The sequence below is a fragment of the Stegostoma tigrinum genome, chromosome 32 (assembly GCF_030684315.1).
Source record: "Stegostoma tigrinum isolate sSteTig4 chromosome 32, sSteTig4.hap1, whole genome shotgun sequence".
Classification (NCBI taxonomy): Eukaryota; Metazoa; Chordata; class Chondrichthyes; order Orectolobiformes; family Stegostomatidae; genus Stegostoma; species Stegostoma tigrinum.
This window is the reverse complement of record NC_081385.1, coordinates 31,144,235-31,161,326: the sequence shown is the minus strand read 5'-3', so window position 1 is coordinate 31,161,326 and position 17,092 is coordinate 31,144,235. Positions and strand designations below refer to the sequence as shown.

The 17,092-nt window shown below is 43.3% G+C and overlaps 1 protein-coding gene across 1 annotated transcript in view; it reads left to right on the top strand.

The window, feature by feature from the left end:
- The window catches only part of LOC125467079 (arginyl-tRNA--protein transferase 1-like), a 53,414-nt gene extending 37,916 nt beyond the window's left edge, over nucleotides 1–15,498 (top strand). The window contains exons 7-11 of the mRNA XM_059638944.1: nucleotides 653–685; nucleotides 2,303–2,484; nucleotides 3,832–3,931; nucleotides 6,235–6,355; nucleotides 10,961–15,498. Coding sequence (XP_059494927.1) covers nucleotides 653–685; nucleotides 2,303–2,484; nucleotides 3,832–3,931; nucleotides 6,235–6,355; nucleotides 10,961–11,202 — 678 coding nt within the window. The 3' untranslated portion in view covers nucleotides 11,203–15,498. The remainder of the gene's footprint in view (nucleotides 1–652; nucleotides 686–2,302; nucleotides 2,485–3,831; nucleotides 3,932–6,234; nucleotides 6,356–10,960) is intronic.
- Nucleotides 15,499–17,092: the final 1,594 nt, after the last annotated feature.

The following is a 17,092-nucleotide window of genomic DNA, read 5'->3' as shown; positions in this document are numbered from 1 at the left end:
TTTTGATGTATCATTTCTTCATCAATTCTTCCAATGATCACCTCTACCTTTTAAATTAAACAGAAAATCCAAACAAACTCTCCACTGGGATAATCTAATTAAGCAGCCTTTATAATCTCATTTCTAAAACTGATGTTTATTGTTTAAAACAGTGAATGATATCAATCAAAAGTGTTCCTTGCAATGATAAACAAAAGCATACTGTAAAATCTTCTCTAGGTATTATTGAATTGAAATAGCAACCTCACTAACTTTGGATAGAAGATCTGCACACAAACCTCTAACCCAGATTTAACATTGACACTGGGCACCCTAAAATGTTCTGTCACCACTAATGTTGGCTCTTGCTTTGCTAAGCAGACATTCACAGAAAGCTAGACTTGGTGCTAATTTGATTGCAAGTTATGCCACAATTAGCACTCAAGCAAAGCTTTGCCTGATGTGAATATGAATTCTGAATTGGGTGCAATGTTCTTTATCCTGGGGTTCAGGCCTGTTGACAGTCATGGCTGGTTTTGTTTCTGTTTTTGGAAGATTTTGCAGAAGGGTCTCACAGCATTAGGTCTACCCAGTATTGTACAAACGGGATGATATAGCAACTATGCACAGCTTTTGTTTGATTTATCATGTTGTGTTGTTTTGTGTCTTGCAGTACAGAAGGTTTTTCTGCAGCACTCCACTCATAGTGAGTAGGTTCCAACATCTGTGCATTTTACTGATGCTTATTTTTCCTTATTTGATAGTTACTTTGTGAATGCTCAGCAAATCCCCTGGTGTTATCTGACTGCTTGTTAAAATAGCTCTGTCATGCACAAGTAGAAACTAATCACGATTTCTGGGGAAAACTAATGAAACAAAAAGATTTAATTTATGTACATTTACATTCATGTTCTCAAGACATGTCAAAGCATTCCATAGACAATGAAACACTGGGAACGCTGTTAATTGTTCTGGTTTAGAAAGTGTGATAACATTGAGCACCATTCCCACATTTCTAATTCCAAAATCAACATCGTAAGAAAATAATATAAATCAGACAGAACATTGAAGAAGACTGTCTGTTCTGCTTTGAATAGAATCCTATAGTGCAGAAAGATGCCACCCCTGGGCAATTTTTAAGCACGGCCAATCCGCCTAGCCTGCACTTCTTTGGGCTGTGGGAGGAAACCGGAGCACCGGGAAGAAACTCTCACAGACACGGGGAGAATATGCACAGGCGGTCACCAAGGCTGGAATTGAACCTGGATCCCTGGCACTGTGAGGCAGCAGTGCTAACCACTGAGCCACCATGCTGCCTGGGATCTTTCACATTCACCCGAAAGAACAGGTGACATGTTAGTTTAAACTCCCATCTGAAAGATAACATCACCCCACGCTCCAGCATTCCCACAGCACTGCACCAGACCTCGGGCGAGATTGTGTGTCCAGGTCTGGGGAGTAGGTCTTGTACATCATAAGACTCTGGGCAGAAGGTTGAGTATTCCCGAGCCAAACTGACAGAGGGGAGGTTGAGTGTTATGAATCAAATAGGAAGCCTCATGCACCAAAGCTATGGAATGTGGAAGTTGTATGTATGTGGCCTCTTAGTCACTATTTGATTAAATTTAATAAAGAGCACTATGTCCTAGATAATGATGCTCTGATATGTTGTCACAATGGTACATAATTAGAAAATATACCAGTTAATCTAACCCAACCATTGATTGTTTCAGGAGTTAGTTAGTTAGTGAGGTTCTCCCTTTGCTACTTGGTGTGAAAGTTTTTTTTTTGCCCTTTTCTGTTCCCCTGGAGCAATGTCCTCCAACCTCATAAACAAAAATAAAGCTTCCAGATAATATAGGCTTATGGGGAGAATGCACTGACGAAGTTAGTTTATTTTTTACAATATAATTTGTACTGCCAGCAGACGGGAGATTAACAGGTTGATGCTGCACAGATGGATAAGCGGTCAATATTAAAAGTGGAATTGTATCCAACTTTAAGGCACAGCAACAGGCCATTCAGCCCCTTCTAAGATTTTGCAGGGATTATACTCTATGCGAGATTGTCCGTAGAGCACAGGCTCTCTTATTTTACCAATTATTTTGATAGCATAACAGCAATCAAATGTCTAAGCTTATTTTAACCATTTTCTTCCCTGATTTCTAATAATCCTCTGTATTTAACCTATTTTCAATGCTTGCCTTGAAGCAGTAGGGGTTAGTGTTTGTAATGATTTCTGCGGACTGACGCTCCAGCATAAAGTGGTTGATGTCCTGTTGTGGGAAGCACCCTGAATCCATTTTCTTTATCTTGCTGTCAGGGGGAGGACCCAGCAGATGGCCCAGACACCGGCTACGGCTCTTTCATCGAACAGTTCCTGCTAGATGGGAAAATAATAGCTCTCGGCTTGTTAGATATACTACCGGAAGGAATTAACTCCCAGTACCTTTGCTATGATCCAGATTACTCTTCCCTCTCGTTGGGAGTCTACTCTGCACTCAGGTATAAACATAGAACTGAAAATGAAGATATGGGGAAGGAGGGGAAGAAAATGCTGGAAAGTAAATTTTAAATTTTGCAAGTTAATATTTCCCATTATGCTTGTACAGTGTTTGCTCTGCTATATGTAAGTATAGATATACCAGATTCTAATATTACATCAGATAGGAACTGATCTAACTATATATGATTTGTGTGTACGTGACCAAGTGCACATATGAATTTCCCAGAAAGAATGTTCTAACTCCATCCGTACTGTGGTATTTACGCTCAGTGATGTGCAGCTCCGTTACATCCTCGCAAGGTTGTTCCCGGTCCTAAACCTTTAAACAATTATATTCTGTCTCTGATTTGTTAATGTCATTGCAAAACTAGTCTGATTATAAAATGGCGAAATCAATTTAGATATGCAAACATTTTATCCTATTTTTAAAAGTTGGGGGAAAATGTTTCCTGCTTTCCAGTTGTAATTACAGTTAAACTTTTCAAACTTTAGTGTATCCTATTAGGATATGTTAGACCTTGATTTATTGCAGTTCAGGAGAATGTGAGTTACTTAAAGTATATATAAACTGCTGAGGTGACTTGGCACGTTAGCTGATGAAAAGAGTGATTAGATTTTGGGAACTGCAGTGATTGGACCCAGGTGGATCTTGTTGACTACAGGATCCATGATTGGGGTTGTTAGCCTGGGTTGTTAATCAGGAAAGTGCTGGCTGACCAATATAACCAGGAAGTTTAGAATGCCCTCGGTTCAGGGGCCTGACTCTGAGCTGACTGGCTACAGCCAGTGCACTGTGCACTTGTGTATGTAAAGCGGGACTTGATGACAGAAAACTGGCCTTTGTACAGTTATTTCAGTAATGCATTTAAAGAAAACGGGATTCTACTTTTAAGCCTGAAATGTGTTTTTATTTCCCCTGAGGCTCGTTAGTTTGTGGAATTCTCCTCCTCAGACATTAGCGAAGGCCGGATCATTGAATCTAGTCAAGGCTCTGTTAGTAAGATTTTCTAGAGGGGAGTGGAGGGTTATGGGCTAGTAGACAGAAAAGTGGATTTGAAACCACACCCATAATCACTTTAAATGTGGAGCAGGCTTGAAGAGGTCAATACTGATCCCCTTTCCTATGTTTGTAAGCTGTGGTACAATTTTTCAGGGAGGAATCTGTGTACCATTAGTGGGGCTACAGTAAAGTGAGCTCTATCCAAGCTCTAACCAATGTTAGTAGCTAAGCAGGAAGATGCAGAAGGAGGAGAACAGAACTTTACCATTGACGAATAAGAAATCAGCTTAGAGTGTGCGGCATTTCCTGAAGCATGTTAAATGACACTGCATTTACTACCTTCTAGGGAAATAGCACTAACTCAGAGGCTGAATGAGAAAGTTCCAAGTATGAAGTATTATTACCTGGGCCCTTATGTTCACTCCTGCGTTAAAGTGAAATATAAGGTAAGCACAGAAGGCACAGGAAACTCTGTGCAAGTCTGTCTTTCTCTGGCACTGTTCAGGTGCAGAATTTGTTGCAAATTAATTATTAATCATTTCAGTCTTCGAGACAGTTGGGCAATGACTGGGAGGATAACTCCCTATGGTCTATCCACACAGTTGTAACCCCCCTTATGTCTTACAAACTACAAATATCCCATCAGGGCCCGTGAAACAAGTGACCGTCTGAAGGAGAGGAAAAAGACAGATGGAAAAGCCAGGCCAATTTTGGGGGAGAGTTCCAACTGATATTACTTGCTAACCCTTTTGTTGCAATTGTCTTGGCCTGATGATTCCCTGTAGTAGCTACTCAGTTTTATATAGATTTTCTATCTGAGCTAGAAGCTGGCCCAGCTCTAATTTGAAATGATCAACACTCCATTGTCTGAGACAGCAACCTGTTTCTGAGGCTCACTCCTTCCTGGGGAAAGGACCATCTTGTGATGATCACCCTTGATCTGGCTTTACTCAACATAAAACTGTGTAGCCCCCCCCCGCACACCTCCCTAAAAATATTCACTAGAAACGAACGGTCAACACGGAACACCATCTATTCCCTTGTCACCCTAACTGTCCAGTGGCATTTTTGACTTGATTTGACAGAATAGTGTCCTGATTGTAACGAGCTCAGCCAGATAGACCTCATGGAATAGGAGATCCCTGACTGGAGCTGTTAACCTGGTCCAATCAGGTAACCCTGGCTGACAAATTAGTGTGTCAGAAGTTCTATTCCCTCTCAGTGCTGGCTCTGAGGAAGCTGCACCAGTGTCAAGGACTCTCTCCATATATAAATAAAGTGTAACCTGGTAACAGGATACCAGCCTCCCTGGAGTTATTTCAAATAGAAATGTATGAATATACCTTTCCTTGGAGCACAGGGTCTATACTTATAATATTACATAAGAACTTGGGGCACAAGTAGGCCAGTCAGCCCCTTGAGAAAGTTGTGAAGTTCAATATAAACACTGCCTCCACCCTACTTTCCTGCCCACTCTCCATAACCCTTCAATCCATTGCTAATTTTAAAAAAGTCTATGTCTTCCTTAAGTTGCTTTGGGGTCCTGGCGTCCACCACACTCTTCGAAAGTGAATTCCACCAATTCACAGTCCTTTTGAGAGAAGCGATTTCTCCTCATCTCTGATTTACATCTGCCACCCCTTATCCTAAAACAGTGACCTCGTTATGGAATGTCCACCCATTTGCTCCATTTCTACTTTGGCAATTCCTACCAGCATCTTTGTGTATTATAGAACATAGAACATAGAAAAGTACAGCACAGCACAGAACAGGCCCTTCAGCCCACGATGTTGTGCCGACCATTGATCCTCATGTATGCACCCTCAAATTTCTGTGACCATATGCATGTCCAGCAGTCTCTTAAATGACCTCAATGACCTTGCTTCCACAACTGCTGCTGGCAACGCATTCCATGCTCTCACAACTCTCTCTGTGTACATCTGGCATATCTGTAGAACACATTTTTCTTTATTGATATAGCAAGGTGTAGAGCTGGATGAACACAGCAGGCTGAGCAGGAAAGCTGACGTTTCGGGTCGAGACCCTTCTTCAGAAATTTCTCAACCCAAAACATCAGCTTTCCTGCTTCTTTGCTGCTTGGCCTGCTGAGTTCATCCAGCTCTACACCTGGTTACCTCAGATTCTACAGTTCCTACTATTTCTTTATTGATACCAGTGGAAACCACAAAGTTATACAATTTATTTATTCTATAATTATCTACCCTCTATGTGGAAGTAGTCCATTTCCCTCGAGTATCACCACTGTTCATGCAGTTCTTACTGGTTTATTTCACATTGAATTGACTGCTCCTGTTGTCGGGTGTGAGAGCTCATCATTAGAAGTGTTTGATTTGAATTTGGAGACATTTATAATGTTATGTCTGATTTGCAGTTGGAGTGGGCTTCAGCTCCGTTTGAAATGGGATCCTTTTCAATTAAATGAATTTCAGAGCTGTTCACCTCACACAGACGATCTTTGCTGCTGCTTTTGTCTTTTTGATTTTCCTTTTTACTACCGGTCGTGGGCTCATCCATCACTGAACCACAGTAAAGAGCATCGTGTTACCTTGCATTGTCTGCATCCCACCTCTTGTGCTGTGTTTAAACACAAACCTTTTTGCCTGGGTGAGAAAAGTGTACAACAGGACTTGTAGTTCATTTGTACTTCAAGACAATATTTGTTGAAGAATTTGTTCTGGATCTTTTGGGTTGACTTACTGCCTAATCCCGATGATGTTTTCCATCACAGCTTCTGTACCAGCCAACAGAGCTGCTGTGTCCAGTGACTGGGCACTGGGTACCTGTGGAACAATGCTTGCCCAAGCTAGAGATCAGCAAATATTCCAGGCTTTATGATGGTGAAGAACCAGGTTGGTGCCTACTGTTAAATTATGTATCACTTTAAAATCTTGTGTAAGGCTCATTCTTTCTGAACACGATGGCCCAGTGGTTAGCGCTGCTGCCTCACAGTGCCAGGGACCTGAGTTCGATTCTACCCTCAGGCAACTGTCTGTGTGGAGTTTGCACATTCTCCCTGTGTCTGTGTGGGTTTCCTTCGGGTGCTCCAGTTTCCTCCCACAGTCCAAAGATGTGCAGGCTAGGTGGATTGGCTGTGCTAAATTGACCATTGCGTTCAGGAATGTACAGATTAGTTGGTTATAAGGGGATGGGTCTGGATGGGATGCTGTGAGGGTCAGTGTGGACTTGTGGGGCTGAAGGGCCTGTTTCCACACTGTAGGGATTCTATGATCTGTGATCTTGAGACAAGCTTTGACTTGTCCCCAATTTACATCTGTCATGCTTTCGTTCAACGTTGGAATGGATGGTTTGAATTATAACAATAAACTGGATAGTATGGGATAACAAGGTGTAGAGCTGGATGAACACAGCAGGCCAAGCAGCATCAGAGGAGCAGGAAGGCTGACGTTTTGAGCCTAGACACTTCCTCATTTCTGAAGAAGGGTCTAGGCCCAAAACATCAGCTTTCCTGCTCCTCTGCTGCTTGGCCTGCTGTGTTCATCCAGCTCTACACCTTGTTATCTCAGATTCTCCAGCATCTGCAGTTCCTACTATCTCTGGATAGTCTGGCATGGTTTTCACTGGAGCCATAGGAAATTGAATGGTGACCTTAACTGAAATGTAGAACATCGTGAGGGGCATAGATAAGGTGAACAGCCTTTTCTCCAGGGTAGGGGAGTACAAAACTAGCAGCATACTTTTAAGGTGAGAGAAGAAAGATTTAGAAAGGACACAAGAGGTGACTTTTTTGACACAGAGAGTGGTTTATGTGAGGAATGAACTGCCAGAGAAAGTGGTGGCTGCAGCTACAGTTACTGCATTTTAAAAGACATTTGGATGAGTTCATGAATAGAGAAGGTTTGGATGGATAATGGGCCGAGCATAGGCAGGTGGGACAAGTTTAGGCTGGAAACATGATCAGCGTGAGCTGGTTGGTCTGAAGAGCCTGTTTCCATGCTGTATGATTCTTATGAGTTTTCCATTCAATATTTTTATAGCTTTTGTAACCAGTATTTTGACCACTATGTAGCTCTAAGGAACAGGTTTCTGAAGTCTGTTCCCTGGCCACGTTTATATTATTTTTTGTTATGTTATTTATTATAATCATGGTGCAGATGCTAATTATATTAATATTTACTGTATCGAGGTGCCTGGTTGAGCACTTGTTAGTTAATTACTTTCTTACATTTAAAGAGATGTTACATAAGGTATGGTAGCACACTGAGGGTTGCCTACTGGGCCATGTATTTATTGTCTGTCCCTAATGCCATTTGAGAAAGTCATGGTGTGCTGCCTTTAAAATAAGTTTAGCCGATTTTTCACATATTACACCCGTCTGGAGAAGGTGGGGCCGGTAGCCAGTCTTCCCAGTCTAGGGGTAGGGACACTACCACTGTGCCAGAGGAAGGCCTTGTCTTCATGAACTCCGTCAGCCCTTGCAATGCACAGCTGTACAATGTGGGGAAATGTAATTGTTCACTTTGCAGGGAGAGTGAAAAGGCAGAGCTTTACTTACAAGAAGAACCATTGTAGAATTCTGAGGGGCAGAGGGATTTCCTTTACTCGTTCATGGGATGAGGGCATCCTGCTGGCTAGGCAGGATTTATTGCCCCATCCCTAACTGCCCAGAGGATGGTTGGGAGTCAATCACATTGCTGTGGGGTCTTGAGTCACATGTAGGCCAGGCTAAGTAAGGATGAAAATTTCCTTCCCTAAAGGACATTAGTGAACCAGATGGGTTTTTCCAACAATCAGCAATGGATTCATGGTCATCATTTGACACTTAATTCCAAATATTTATTGAATTCAAATACCACCATCTGCTGTGGCAGGATTCAAACCCGGGTCCCCAGAACATTAGCTGGGTCTCAGGATTAACATTCCAGCGATAATACCACCGGCCATTGCCTCCCCCTTGCGTTATAAAAATAAACAGGATTTAACTGTTCTGGTGCATGAATCTCAGAATGTTTATGTACAGGCCTAGCTTGTTGTCAGTAAACCTAATGGGATGTTCTACTTTATTGCGAGAAGATTTGAACATCAAAGTAAAGATGTTATACTTCAGTTATACAGGTCATTGCAACCACATGGCTCATACTGGGCAGTTTTGGTCTCCTTGTGTATTATTTCAGCGATATATGCCAGGTGGATCCCACTAATTAGGAGTTCCCTGATGAAGGCTGTTAATCTGGGCCATTTAGGGAGCTCTGGCTGACAGGTAGACATAAACAGGAGTCTCAGGGATTCTCCTCACTCTAGGAACTGGCTGTAAACTATTTGGTCAGAGCCCATGTACTGTGTATGTTTAAATAAAGGGTGACTTGGTGATGGGATAGCGGCCTCTGTGGAGTTATTTCGCCTTACTTACAGAAGGTTATAAATACATTGGATAGGTTTTAGAGGAGATTTACAAGACTGATAGCGGGAATGAGCAAGTTGTCTTGTGGAGAGAGGTTGGACATGCTCGACTTGATTCCACTACAGTTTAGAAAAGTGACTGAAGTGTATAAGATCCCGAACGGTTTTGACAAGGTGGGTGTGCAAAGGATGCTTCATTTTTATTTTTGTGGCACAGTTCATATTTAGGGGGCACTGGTTAACAGTTAGGGGTTGCCACTTTCTGGGGAGAGATGAGAATTTCTTTTTCTCACTGGGGGAGTTTCGCAACTTTGGAGCTCTGTGCCTCTGAAGTCAAGATCTCGGATTTTGAAGGCAAGAGGTGGATAGATTCTTAGGCAGCAGAGCAAATGTTATCACCTGAAATTACTATGGTGTCAGCATCGGGATGTTGCGCGTGGTAACAGAGCCTCGAAAACAGTGCAGCTCAAATAACATCCAGTCTGTACCAAAGCCTTTTGGAATGTGCGACACCACTCACTTTGAGGCAGCTCTCGGCTCAAGATGAGCCTGTCATTGGTGCCAGCTCCACAACCTGAACAACCTCTTAGAAACCTTCTCTGTGCCATCCTCTTCAATATGGAGCAGTTTCGTCTCAGGCTGCTGTTATTTCCTCTCCTCTCATCAATTGTCCAAGCACAACAGGGACCCTTTGAGTAGAGATTCATTGCTAGGGTTATGGTACTAAATTTCTTTAATAATTTCATAGACTGGGACTATACTCATTAGAATTTAGAAAAATGAGGGGGGAATCTTATGGAAACATGTAAAATTGTGGTAGGAATAGTTAAGATAGAAGTGGGGAGATCATTTCTGCTGGCGGGTAAAAGTAGAACCAGGGGACATAGCCCCCAAAAATGGGGAAGCAGATTTATGATTGAGCCGGGGAGGAACTTCTTCACCCGAGGGGTTGTGCATCTGTGGAATTCCCTGCCCAGTGAAGCAGTTGAGGCTATCTCATTGGATGTTTTAGGACAAAGATAGATTTTAGAGCAGGAAAGGAATTGAGGGTTATGGTGAGCCGGCAGGGAAGTGGAGCTGAGCCCATGAAAAGATCAGCCATGATCTTACTGAATGGTGGGGCAAATTCGAGGGGCCGGATGGCCTACCCCTGCTCCTATTGCTTATGTTCTTATGAATCAAACTCTAAACTGGGCTTGAATGTTGAATTCCCTTGTCTTGCTGCCCTCCTGCTGCATAAAGCACTTGGCTGGTTTTTTTCTCAAACTTTGCAGTTAGAGCATCTTTTGATTGCTCTCTATCCATTCAATATATTTATCAAAGACATAGATCAGCTGCGATCAACCACAAACTTTGTTTTATCTGGCAGCTTATGAACCAGCACTCTCTCACTGTTATACACCTGAAATTATGCACCTGACGTTTACTATATTATTTCAGTCTCTGAGTGGTCTGTTGAGAAGGCTGTCTGTTGGTAATTTTATTTAAGGCAAAGTTGCATTATTACTGAAGTGATTTATGCTGTAAATAAAGTATACCTCCTGCATTACGTTGTGTGTGTTTTTACATCGATAATGGGGACCTCTTGATCAACTGGAATATCGGATCAGCCAGCATGCTCCTGGTCCCTTTGGTGCCAGATAATAAAAAGTTTGCCGTACTTGAATAGTGCAATAGGTTTGAGGGCCTGAATGGTGGTCCATTGTTCTGAGGCACGATAGAAGATAAGGAGATTCCAAGATGATAAAATGTGAGGCTGGATGAACACAGCAGGCCAAGCAGCATCTCAGGAGCACAAAAGCTGACGTTTCGGGCCTAGACCCTTCATCAGAGAGGGGGATGGTTCCCTCCCCCCATCCCCCTCTCTGATGAAGGGTCTAGGCCCGAAACGTCAGCTTTTGTGCTCCTGAGATGCTGCTTAGCCTGCTGTGTTCATCCAGCCTCACATTTTATTATCTTGGAATCTCCAGCATCTGCAGTTCCCATTATCTCAGAAGATAAGGAGAGTCACTTTGGAAATTTTAGCAAGGAAGTATTTCCCACAGTTTGGGAAAAAATCAGCGTCCAATCAAATCTCTTTTTATTTGTTGTTTCAGCCACTGATCCTGGCTTGTCAACGCCAGGCCTTTGGTTTCTTCAGAATTTCCGCGAGGCTCTGGGCCCCTCTGCCTCCACCTCGGTTCAGACTGAGGAAGCCGTGTTGGTGGTATCGCAGGAAGACCTCGTCTCGACCCGCTCCTCGGCGGCTGCCCGTTGGGGGCGCTGTTCCTGCCTCATCCAATTGTTAAGCTGCTGCTGCTGTTGTACCAATTATCGCCGAGACAAGGCCGAGAGCTGACTGCTCATGCTGAGGGACTGCAATGCCGCTGCTGCATTTGGAAATTTAGGTGCTTTTCAAACAAGGCGCTTGGGGTCAGAGGTAGGGAGAGAGACACACGGGAGAAAGCCGGGAATGAAAGGAGAGAGAGAAAAGGGGACCAGAAAGGGACGAAGATACCTTCCAACAGACACTTTAAGCTAACTGTGTGCACCTATAAGGCCAACACAGAAAGCACAACATTGCACAAGTCTAATGTTTACTCTGCTCCTCACAGTCCCTTCATCTCTGTTTTTCTTTTTCCTTCTTCAGTGCAATCTCTCTGCAAAGCTCATGGGATGTTCTAGACTCCAGAGTTATAATCATTTCGGAGTTCACAGATGATGAGCTTGTGCCAGTAATGAAGCCTCTGTGGGCACAATGTTTCCTTTCTGTGATAGTGTACAAAAAATGCAATCAAATGAGGGTAGGGCAGTCACACAGGAGGCCTGTCAGGTGATGAAACCCCACTGCTCTCAGGTCATTCCAAAGAACTGTGTTGATATGAAATCACTTGGTAGTTTTGTGCATGTCCGTCATTGTAATGGTAACTGTAGTTTTGTGACCAAATCTTCCAGTGACCAGGGTAACAGCCCCAGTTTGCCATCTTGTGACATTTATGAAAAATATCTAATTACAACTCTAGCTAGGCAATATTGTGTTGCTGAAGGAAATAAGCTGGCAATCTCAAACTAAATGTGACAGCCCCTGATTGGTGTTTCGTGTTAAGCATGAGATTTTGGTTGGGGAACTTCTGATTTCAGCTCATGGAATCCTATCTAATGGGACTGAGTGGAAAATGATTTGGTTTTGGGGATTCAATGCAGTGTGTCAAAATGGTACTTTGGGTTTCTGTATTGTGGGATTGAAAGGAGAATGGTTGTGAACCCTTGGAATTCAGGGCACGGTCTTAATCTAAGGCTGGATCCCTGTAACATTGTTGAAATGCTCACCATTTTTTGTACAAATCCCTGGCAAAATATTTGTTAGAATCTTTTAAGAAGTGATATTCACACTCTGATTACTGATCCGCTCCTTCTTACTCCCTCTGCTCTAGTCCTGTGCAGTTCTGGCCTAAACATATGATTCGCACAGAAATGTGGACTTTACCTGATCCGGGTGCAGTGCAGGATCAGTGCTCAGGGACAGATGATACCACCTTTACCCAGCAGTAACTACTGCTGTAGGGTTTAAAGATTTCTTGGTAGGTGAAGGGATTAGGTGCCAAGTGGGTGAATAAGGAGTTGCAGTTCCTGTTTGATATGCTAGGTGCTGGATGGGGGAACAGATGGGTGGCAGATGAGTCTACCAGGAATGGGTGAGGGGGGTGGTGGTCAGTCTGCCATATGGATGGGTGAGCCTGTATGCCAGAGTGCCAGGTGGATGAGGGTGACAGGTAACCGGGTAAGTGTAGGGAACCATTTGGGTGAATGAGGGGGTCAGGTACCCGACACATGGGTGAGGGAAGGTAGAGTGTTGAATGAATGACTGTAGAAGCAAGGTAGCAGAGGCTGGGCTGAGGTTTGGAGTGGGGTTGGGGGGAGACATTGTCAGGCATCATGGTGGGGGCAGATTGATTTTTAAGGGAGAAGAGGGCTTTGGATCCAGTGTGGATGCATAGGAGCCAGTTTTTTATTTAGCCAGGAGTTGGGGCAGCATGTTAACCCTTAAGATCTTCTGGATGATTATTCAAGTAAGTTGAATCCTCCAAAATTCTGCTTCTAATTAAAGTTGCAGCCATTTTTTTTGGGAGGGTTTGAGGCACTAATTATCCATCAGAAGTTTAAGCTTCGTGGATAATTTCCGCAAAGTCAGTGCACCGAGACTTCTGAGAGATTCCAGCGGAAATCGTTCAGGGTATACTTGGCTCTGACTATAAGGAGACTGAAGGACTTAGACTAATGTGTGTTCTTAAAAATATGACCATTACTGAAGTGAGTGGTCAGTGATCATAATACACTCTGTTGCTACCTTTGCTATAATAAGTTACCTTCTATGCAAGATGTCACTATGAATACATACTCAAATGTTCACCTACACTACCAGAAGACCAAAGAGGTGCCTGATGGAAATGTTACAAATCGAACTATATTGTGACCACTAGATGTCACAATTGCACACTTTACACCTAGTAGTAGGAAACTAATAGTGACAGCCGAATGTTTGTTTATTTGAATAAGTTCCAAACAGAAATGCCTGCAATTTAAAACTGACCATGTCAGATAGGCCAGACCAACTGCAGACAGTAAATTACCTTCCCAAATGATAGTCGTCAACCAGATTTTATTTTAATGACAATCCAGTGGTTTCATGATCACTGTTAATAAGATTTATTCCAGATTATCAAATTGTTTAAATTCAAATTCTGCAGCGGCTCTACTAGGATTGGAACTCTTGTTTTTTTTTACATGACAATTGTCACAGTCTCTGGGTGACCAGTTCAGTACATACCATCATTAAACTAAATCTGTCCTCCAATAAGAACCTTGACAGGAAAAAGGACAGCAGAAAGAGGGATGTCCTGTGGGAAACAGGTGTAGTTTTGTTTCCTTTTAATGTAAAATAAATAAACAGAATTTGATTTTTTTTTCCCAGAAAGCCTGTCTGAGCTATTTCTAATATTTCCCATCCGCCCTTTCACACTTATTGTAACAATCAAGATTGAACCTGCCTCTAGGGTGTTGTACTGTTTTGAATTGTGGGCAACACATTAGTAAAAAGGTGAGATATTGAGTTGCCCCCATGCAATCATTGTAATGCTTGTCTTTTGACCTTTTTGACTATTTTTGGCTTCACAAAATTCTCCATCTGGAAAATTTACAATGGTGAGGTAATCCATTATTGTTTATTCTGTAACCAACGAGCATCATTACAGACTCTGGTTGAGTGGGTGTATCTGTAAGCAGTGCCAAACTCCCCCATCAGCCAGTCAACAGGATTGCTTTCTGTAATAGGGTGGGTTACCATGGTTACTGGAAAAATGAAATGATGAGTCTTAAAATTCCTTTCAGCTGTGCGTGGAGCTGGTCACAATTTCCCCATGGAGTAGGGGTCCCCTTTAACTCTTTCATTGCAAATGCTCCTTTGTACTCCCAGTTCAGAAGATTCAAACCCATTGGAAAAGGGTCCTGCACTTGATCCGAAACACACTGGAGGAGGAACTATTTCATTTCAGGGTTTCGACCCCTGATTGCTAACGAATGGCTTCGTATAAAAAGCACACACGAATGGGAGGTAGATTTGATCCATTTGAAGATAGCAGCTTGGAATTACTGATTGATATCCAAGGACATCTTTGGGATAACAGTCTTCTGTGCACAACTGCTTCCTTCAAACATTAAATGAAAGAATTTTTTAAAAAAGCATTTATATAGCACCTTTTTCATGTGGTATCACATCCCAAGGGAGTTAACCAGAATGTAGCCGTTGTCACTGAGCCAAACAAAGCAGTTATAATCAAAATCATAATCCAAACCTTGTAGATTTTGAGGATTATTTTAAACAAGACAAGCAGGGAGGTGAAGAGAGTCAAGCATCAATATTCTTTAATATCGAACATAACTCCAGAAATTTTGGGCTACAAACCCAAGTTTTAGAATTCAGTTCCTCTGCTGCACAATATGGGAGTCAGCTCCCTTGCAGCCAAGCTGAGCAATTTGAATTCCACTGATCCACATCCCTCTGGTCACCCCTTTTGTGGTTTTGAGTAAAATATCAGCTTCTCAAAGCTACAACCTCCTTGTGACAGGAAACAAACCCCAAAATAACAATGCAAGTGTATAGTGAACAGCTCCATTTGCCAAGCCGCAAGGATCTCGTTGATGTATGGGTTAAATGAGTTAAGAATTAACGTGATAGGAGACACCATCTTAAAGGGGTAAGCACAAACCTAACACAGTTGCTCATTCCTAATGAAGCATGGGTTGTAGACTTCATAAAGTGCCTTTAGTGATCTCTTTGTAGTGTTTTATGGTCTAATGATTCAGACTTTTGCAATAAATTCTTTTCTAAATGTTACTATTTTAGCTTTGTGTAAAATAAATGAATAAAATTGAAAGTGCCTATATTTTATGATGTCTGTCAGGGGTCCTTTATTGTTTGTCAATATTGTTAATTCTAAAGGGCAGTTCCAGCCTTTTAAGAAAGGGAGCATTCATTCAGCATTGTCAGGGCCAGCGTGGAGTAAAGTGATACAGAGATAGTAGGAACTGCAGATGCTGGAGAATCTGAGATATCACAGTGTAGAGCTGGATGGACGCAGCAGGCCAAGCAGCCTCAGAGGAGCAGGAAGGCTGACCTTTTCGGGTCGAGACCCTTCAGAAATGGGGGAGGGCAAGGGGATTCTGAAACAAATAGGGAGAGAGGGGGAGGTGGATAGAAGATGGGTGGAGAGGAGATTGACAAGTCAAAGAGTTAGGGTTGGAGCCAGTAAAAGTGAATGTAGGTGGGGAGTTAGGGAAGGGATAGCTCTATCCAGGAAGGACGGACATGTCAAGAAGGCAGGATGAGGTTAGTGGGTAGGAGATGGGAGTGGGACTTGAGGTGAGAGGAATGGTTAGGTAGGTGGGCTGGTTTTGGGATGCGGTTGGAGGAGGGGAAATTTTGAAGCTTATGAAGTCCACATTGATGCCCTTGGGCTGCAGGATTCACAAGTGAAATATGACATGCTGTTCCTACAGCTTTTGGCTGGCATCGTTGTGGCAAAGCAGGAGGCCCAGGATGGACATGTCTCCCGAGGAGTGGGAGGGGGAGTTGTAATGGTTTGCGACAGGGAGGTGCAGTTGTTTATTGCGAACTGAACATAGATCTTACACAAAGAGGTCCCCAAGCCTCCGCTTGGCTTCCCCATTGTAGAGGAGGCCAAAACAGGAACAGCGAATACAGTATACCTCATTAACTGATGTGCAGGTGAACATCTGTTTGATGTGGAATGTCTTCTTAGGACCTGGGATGGGGGTGAGGGGGAGGTATATGGCAGGTGTAGCACTTCCTGCGGTTGCAGGGAAAAGTGCTGGAGGTGGTTGGGCTGGCAGGGAGTGTGGAGTGGACAAGGGAGTCACGGAGAGAGTGGTCCATCCTGAAAGCAGATGAAGGTGGGGAGGGAAAAATGTCTTTGGTAGTGGGGTTGGATTGCAGATGGCAGAAGTGTCGGAGGATGATGCGTTGGATCCGGAGGTTGGTGGGGTGGTACGTGAGGACGAGGGGGATTCTGTTTTGGTTGTTCTTGCAGGGAGGGGGTGTGAGGGATGAGTTGTGGGAAATGTGGGAGACACGATTGAGGGCATTCTCGACCACCAAGGAGGGAAGTTGTGGTCCTTGGAAAAATGAGGACATCTGGGATGCCTGAGAGCAGAATGTCTCATCTCGGGAGCAGATGCAGTGGCAGCAAAGGAATGGGGAATGAGGGGTGGCATTTTTGCAGGAAGGTGGGTGGGAGGAGGTGTATTCTAGTTAGGTGTGGGAGTCGGTAGGCTTGAAATGGATACCCGTTTCCTGGTGGATGCCAAAGATGGAGACAGAGATGGTCCGGGTGAACTTAAGGTTGGGGTGGAAGGTGTTGGTGAAGTGGATGAACTGTTCGAGCTCCTTGTGGGAGCATGAGGTGGCACCGATACAGCCATCAATGTAACAGTGGAAGAGGTGGGGGATAGGGCCAGTGTAGCTTTGGAAGAGGGATTGTTTTACCCATGGACACCCCCTTTGTTTGTAGGAAGTATTTTTATTGGGTATGATCTGGTTCCAAAGGCAGTAGAAGGGTCTCGACCCGAAACGTCAGTTTTCCTGCTGCTTGGCCTGCTGTCTTCATCCAGCTCTATATCATGGAGTAAAGTGAAATTGTTTTATTTAGATAGCGATTTTTACAATGGAAAAC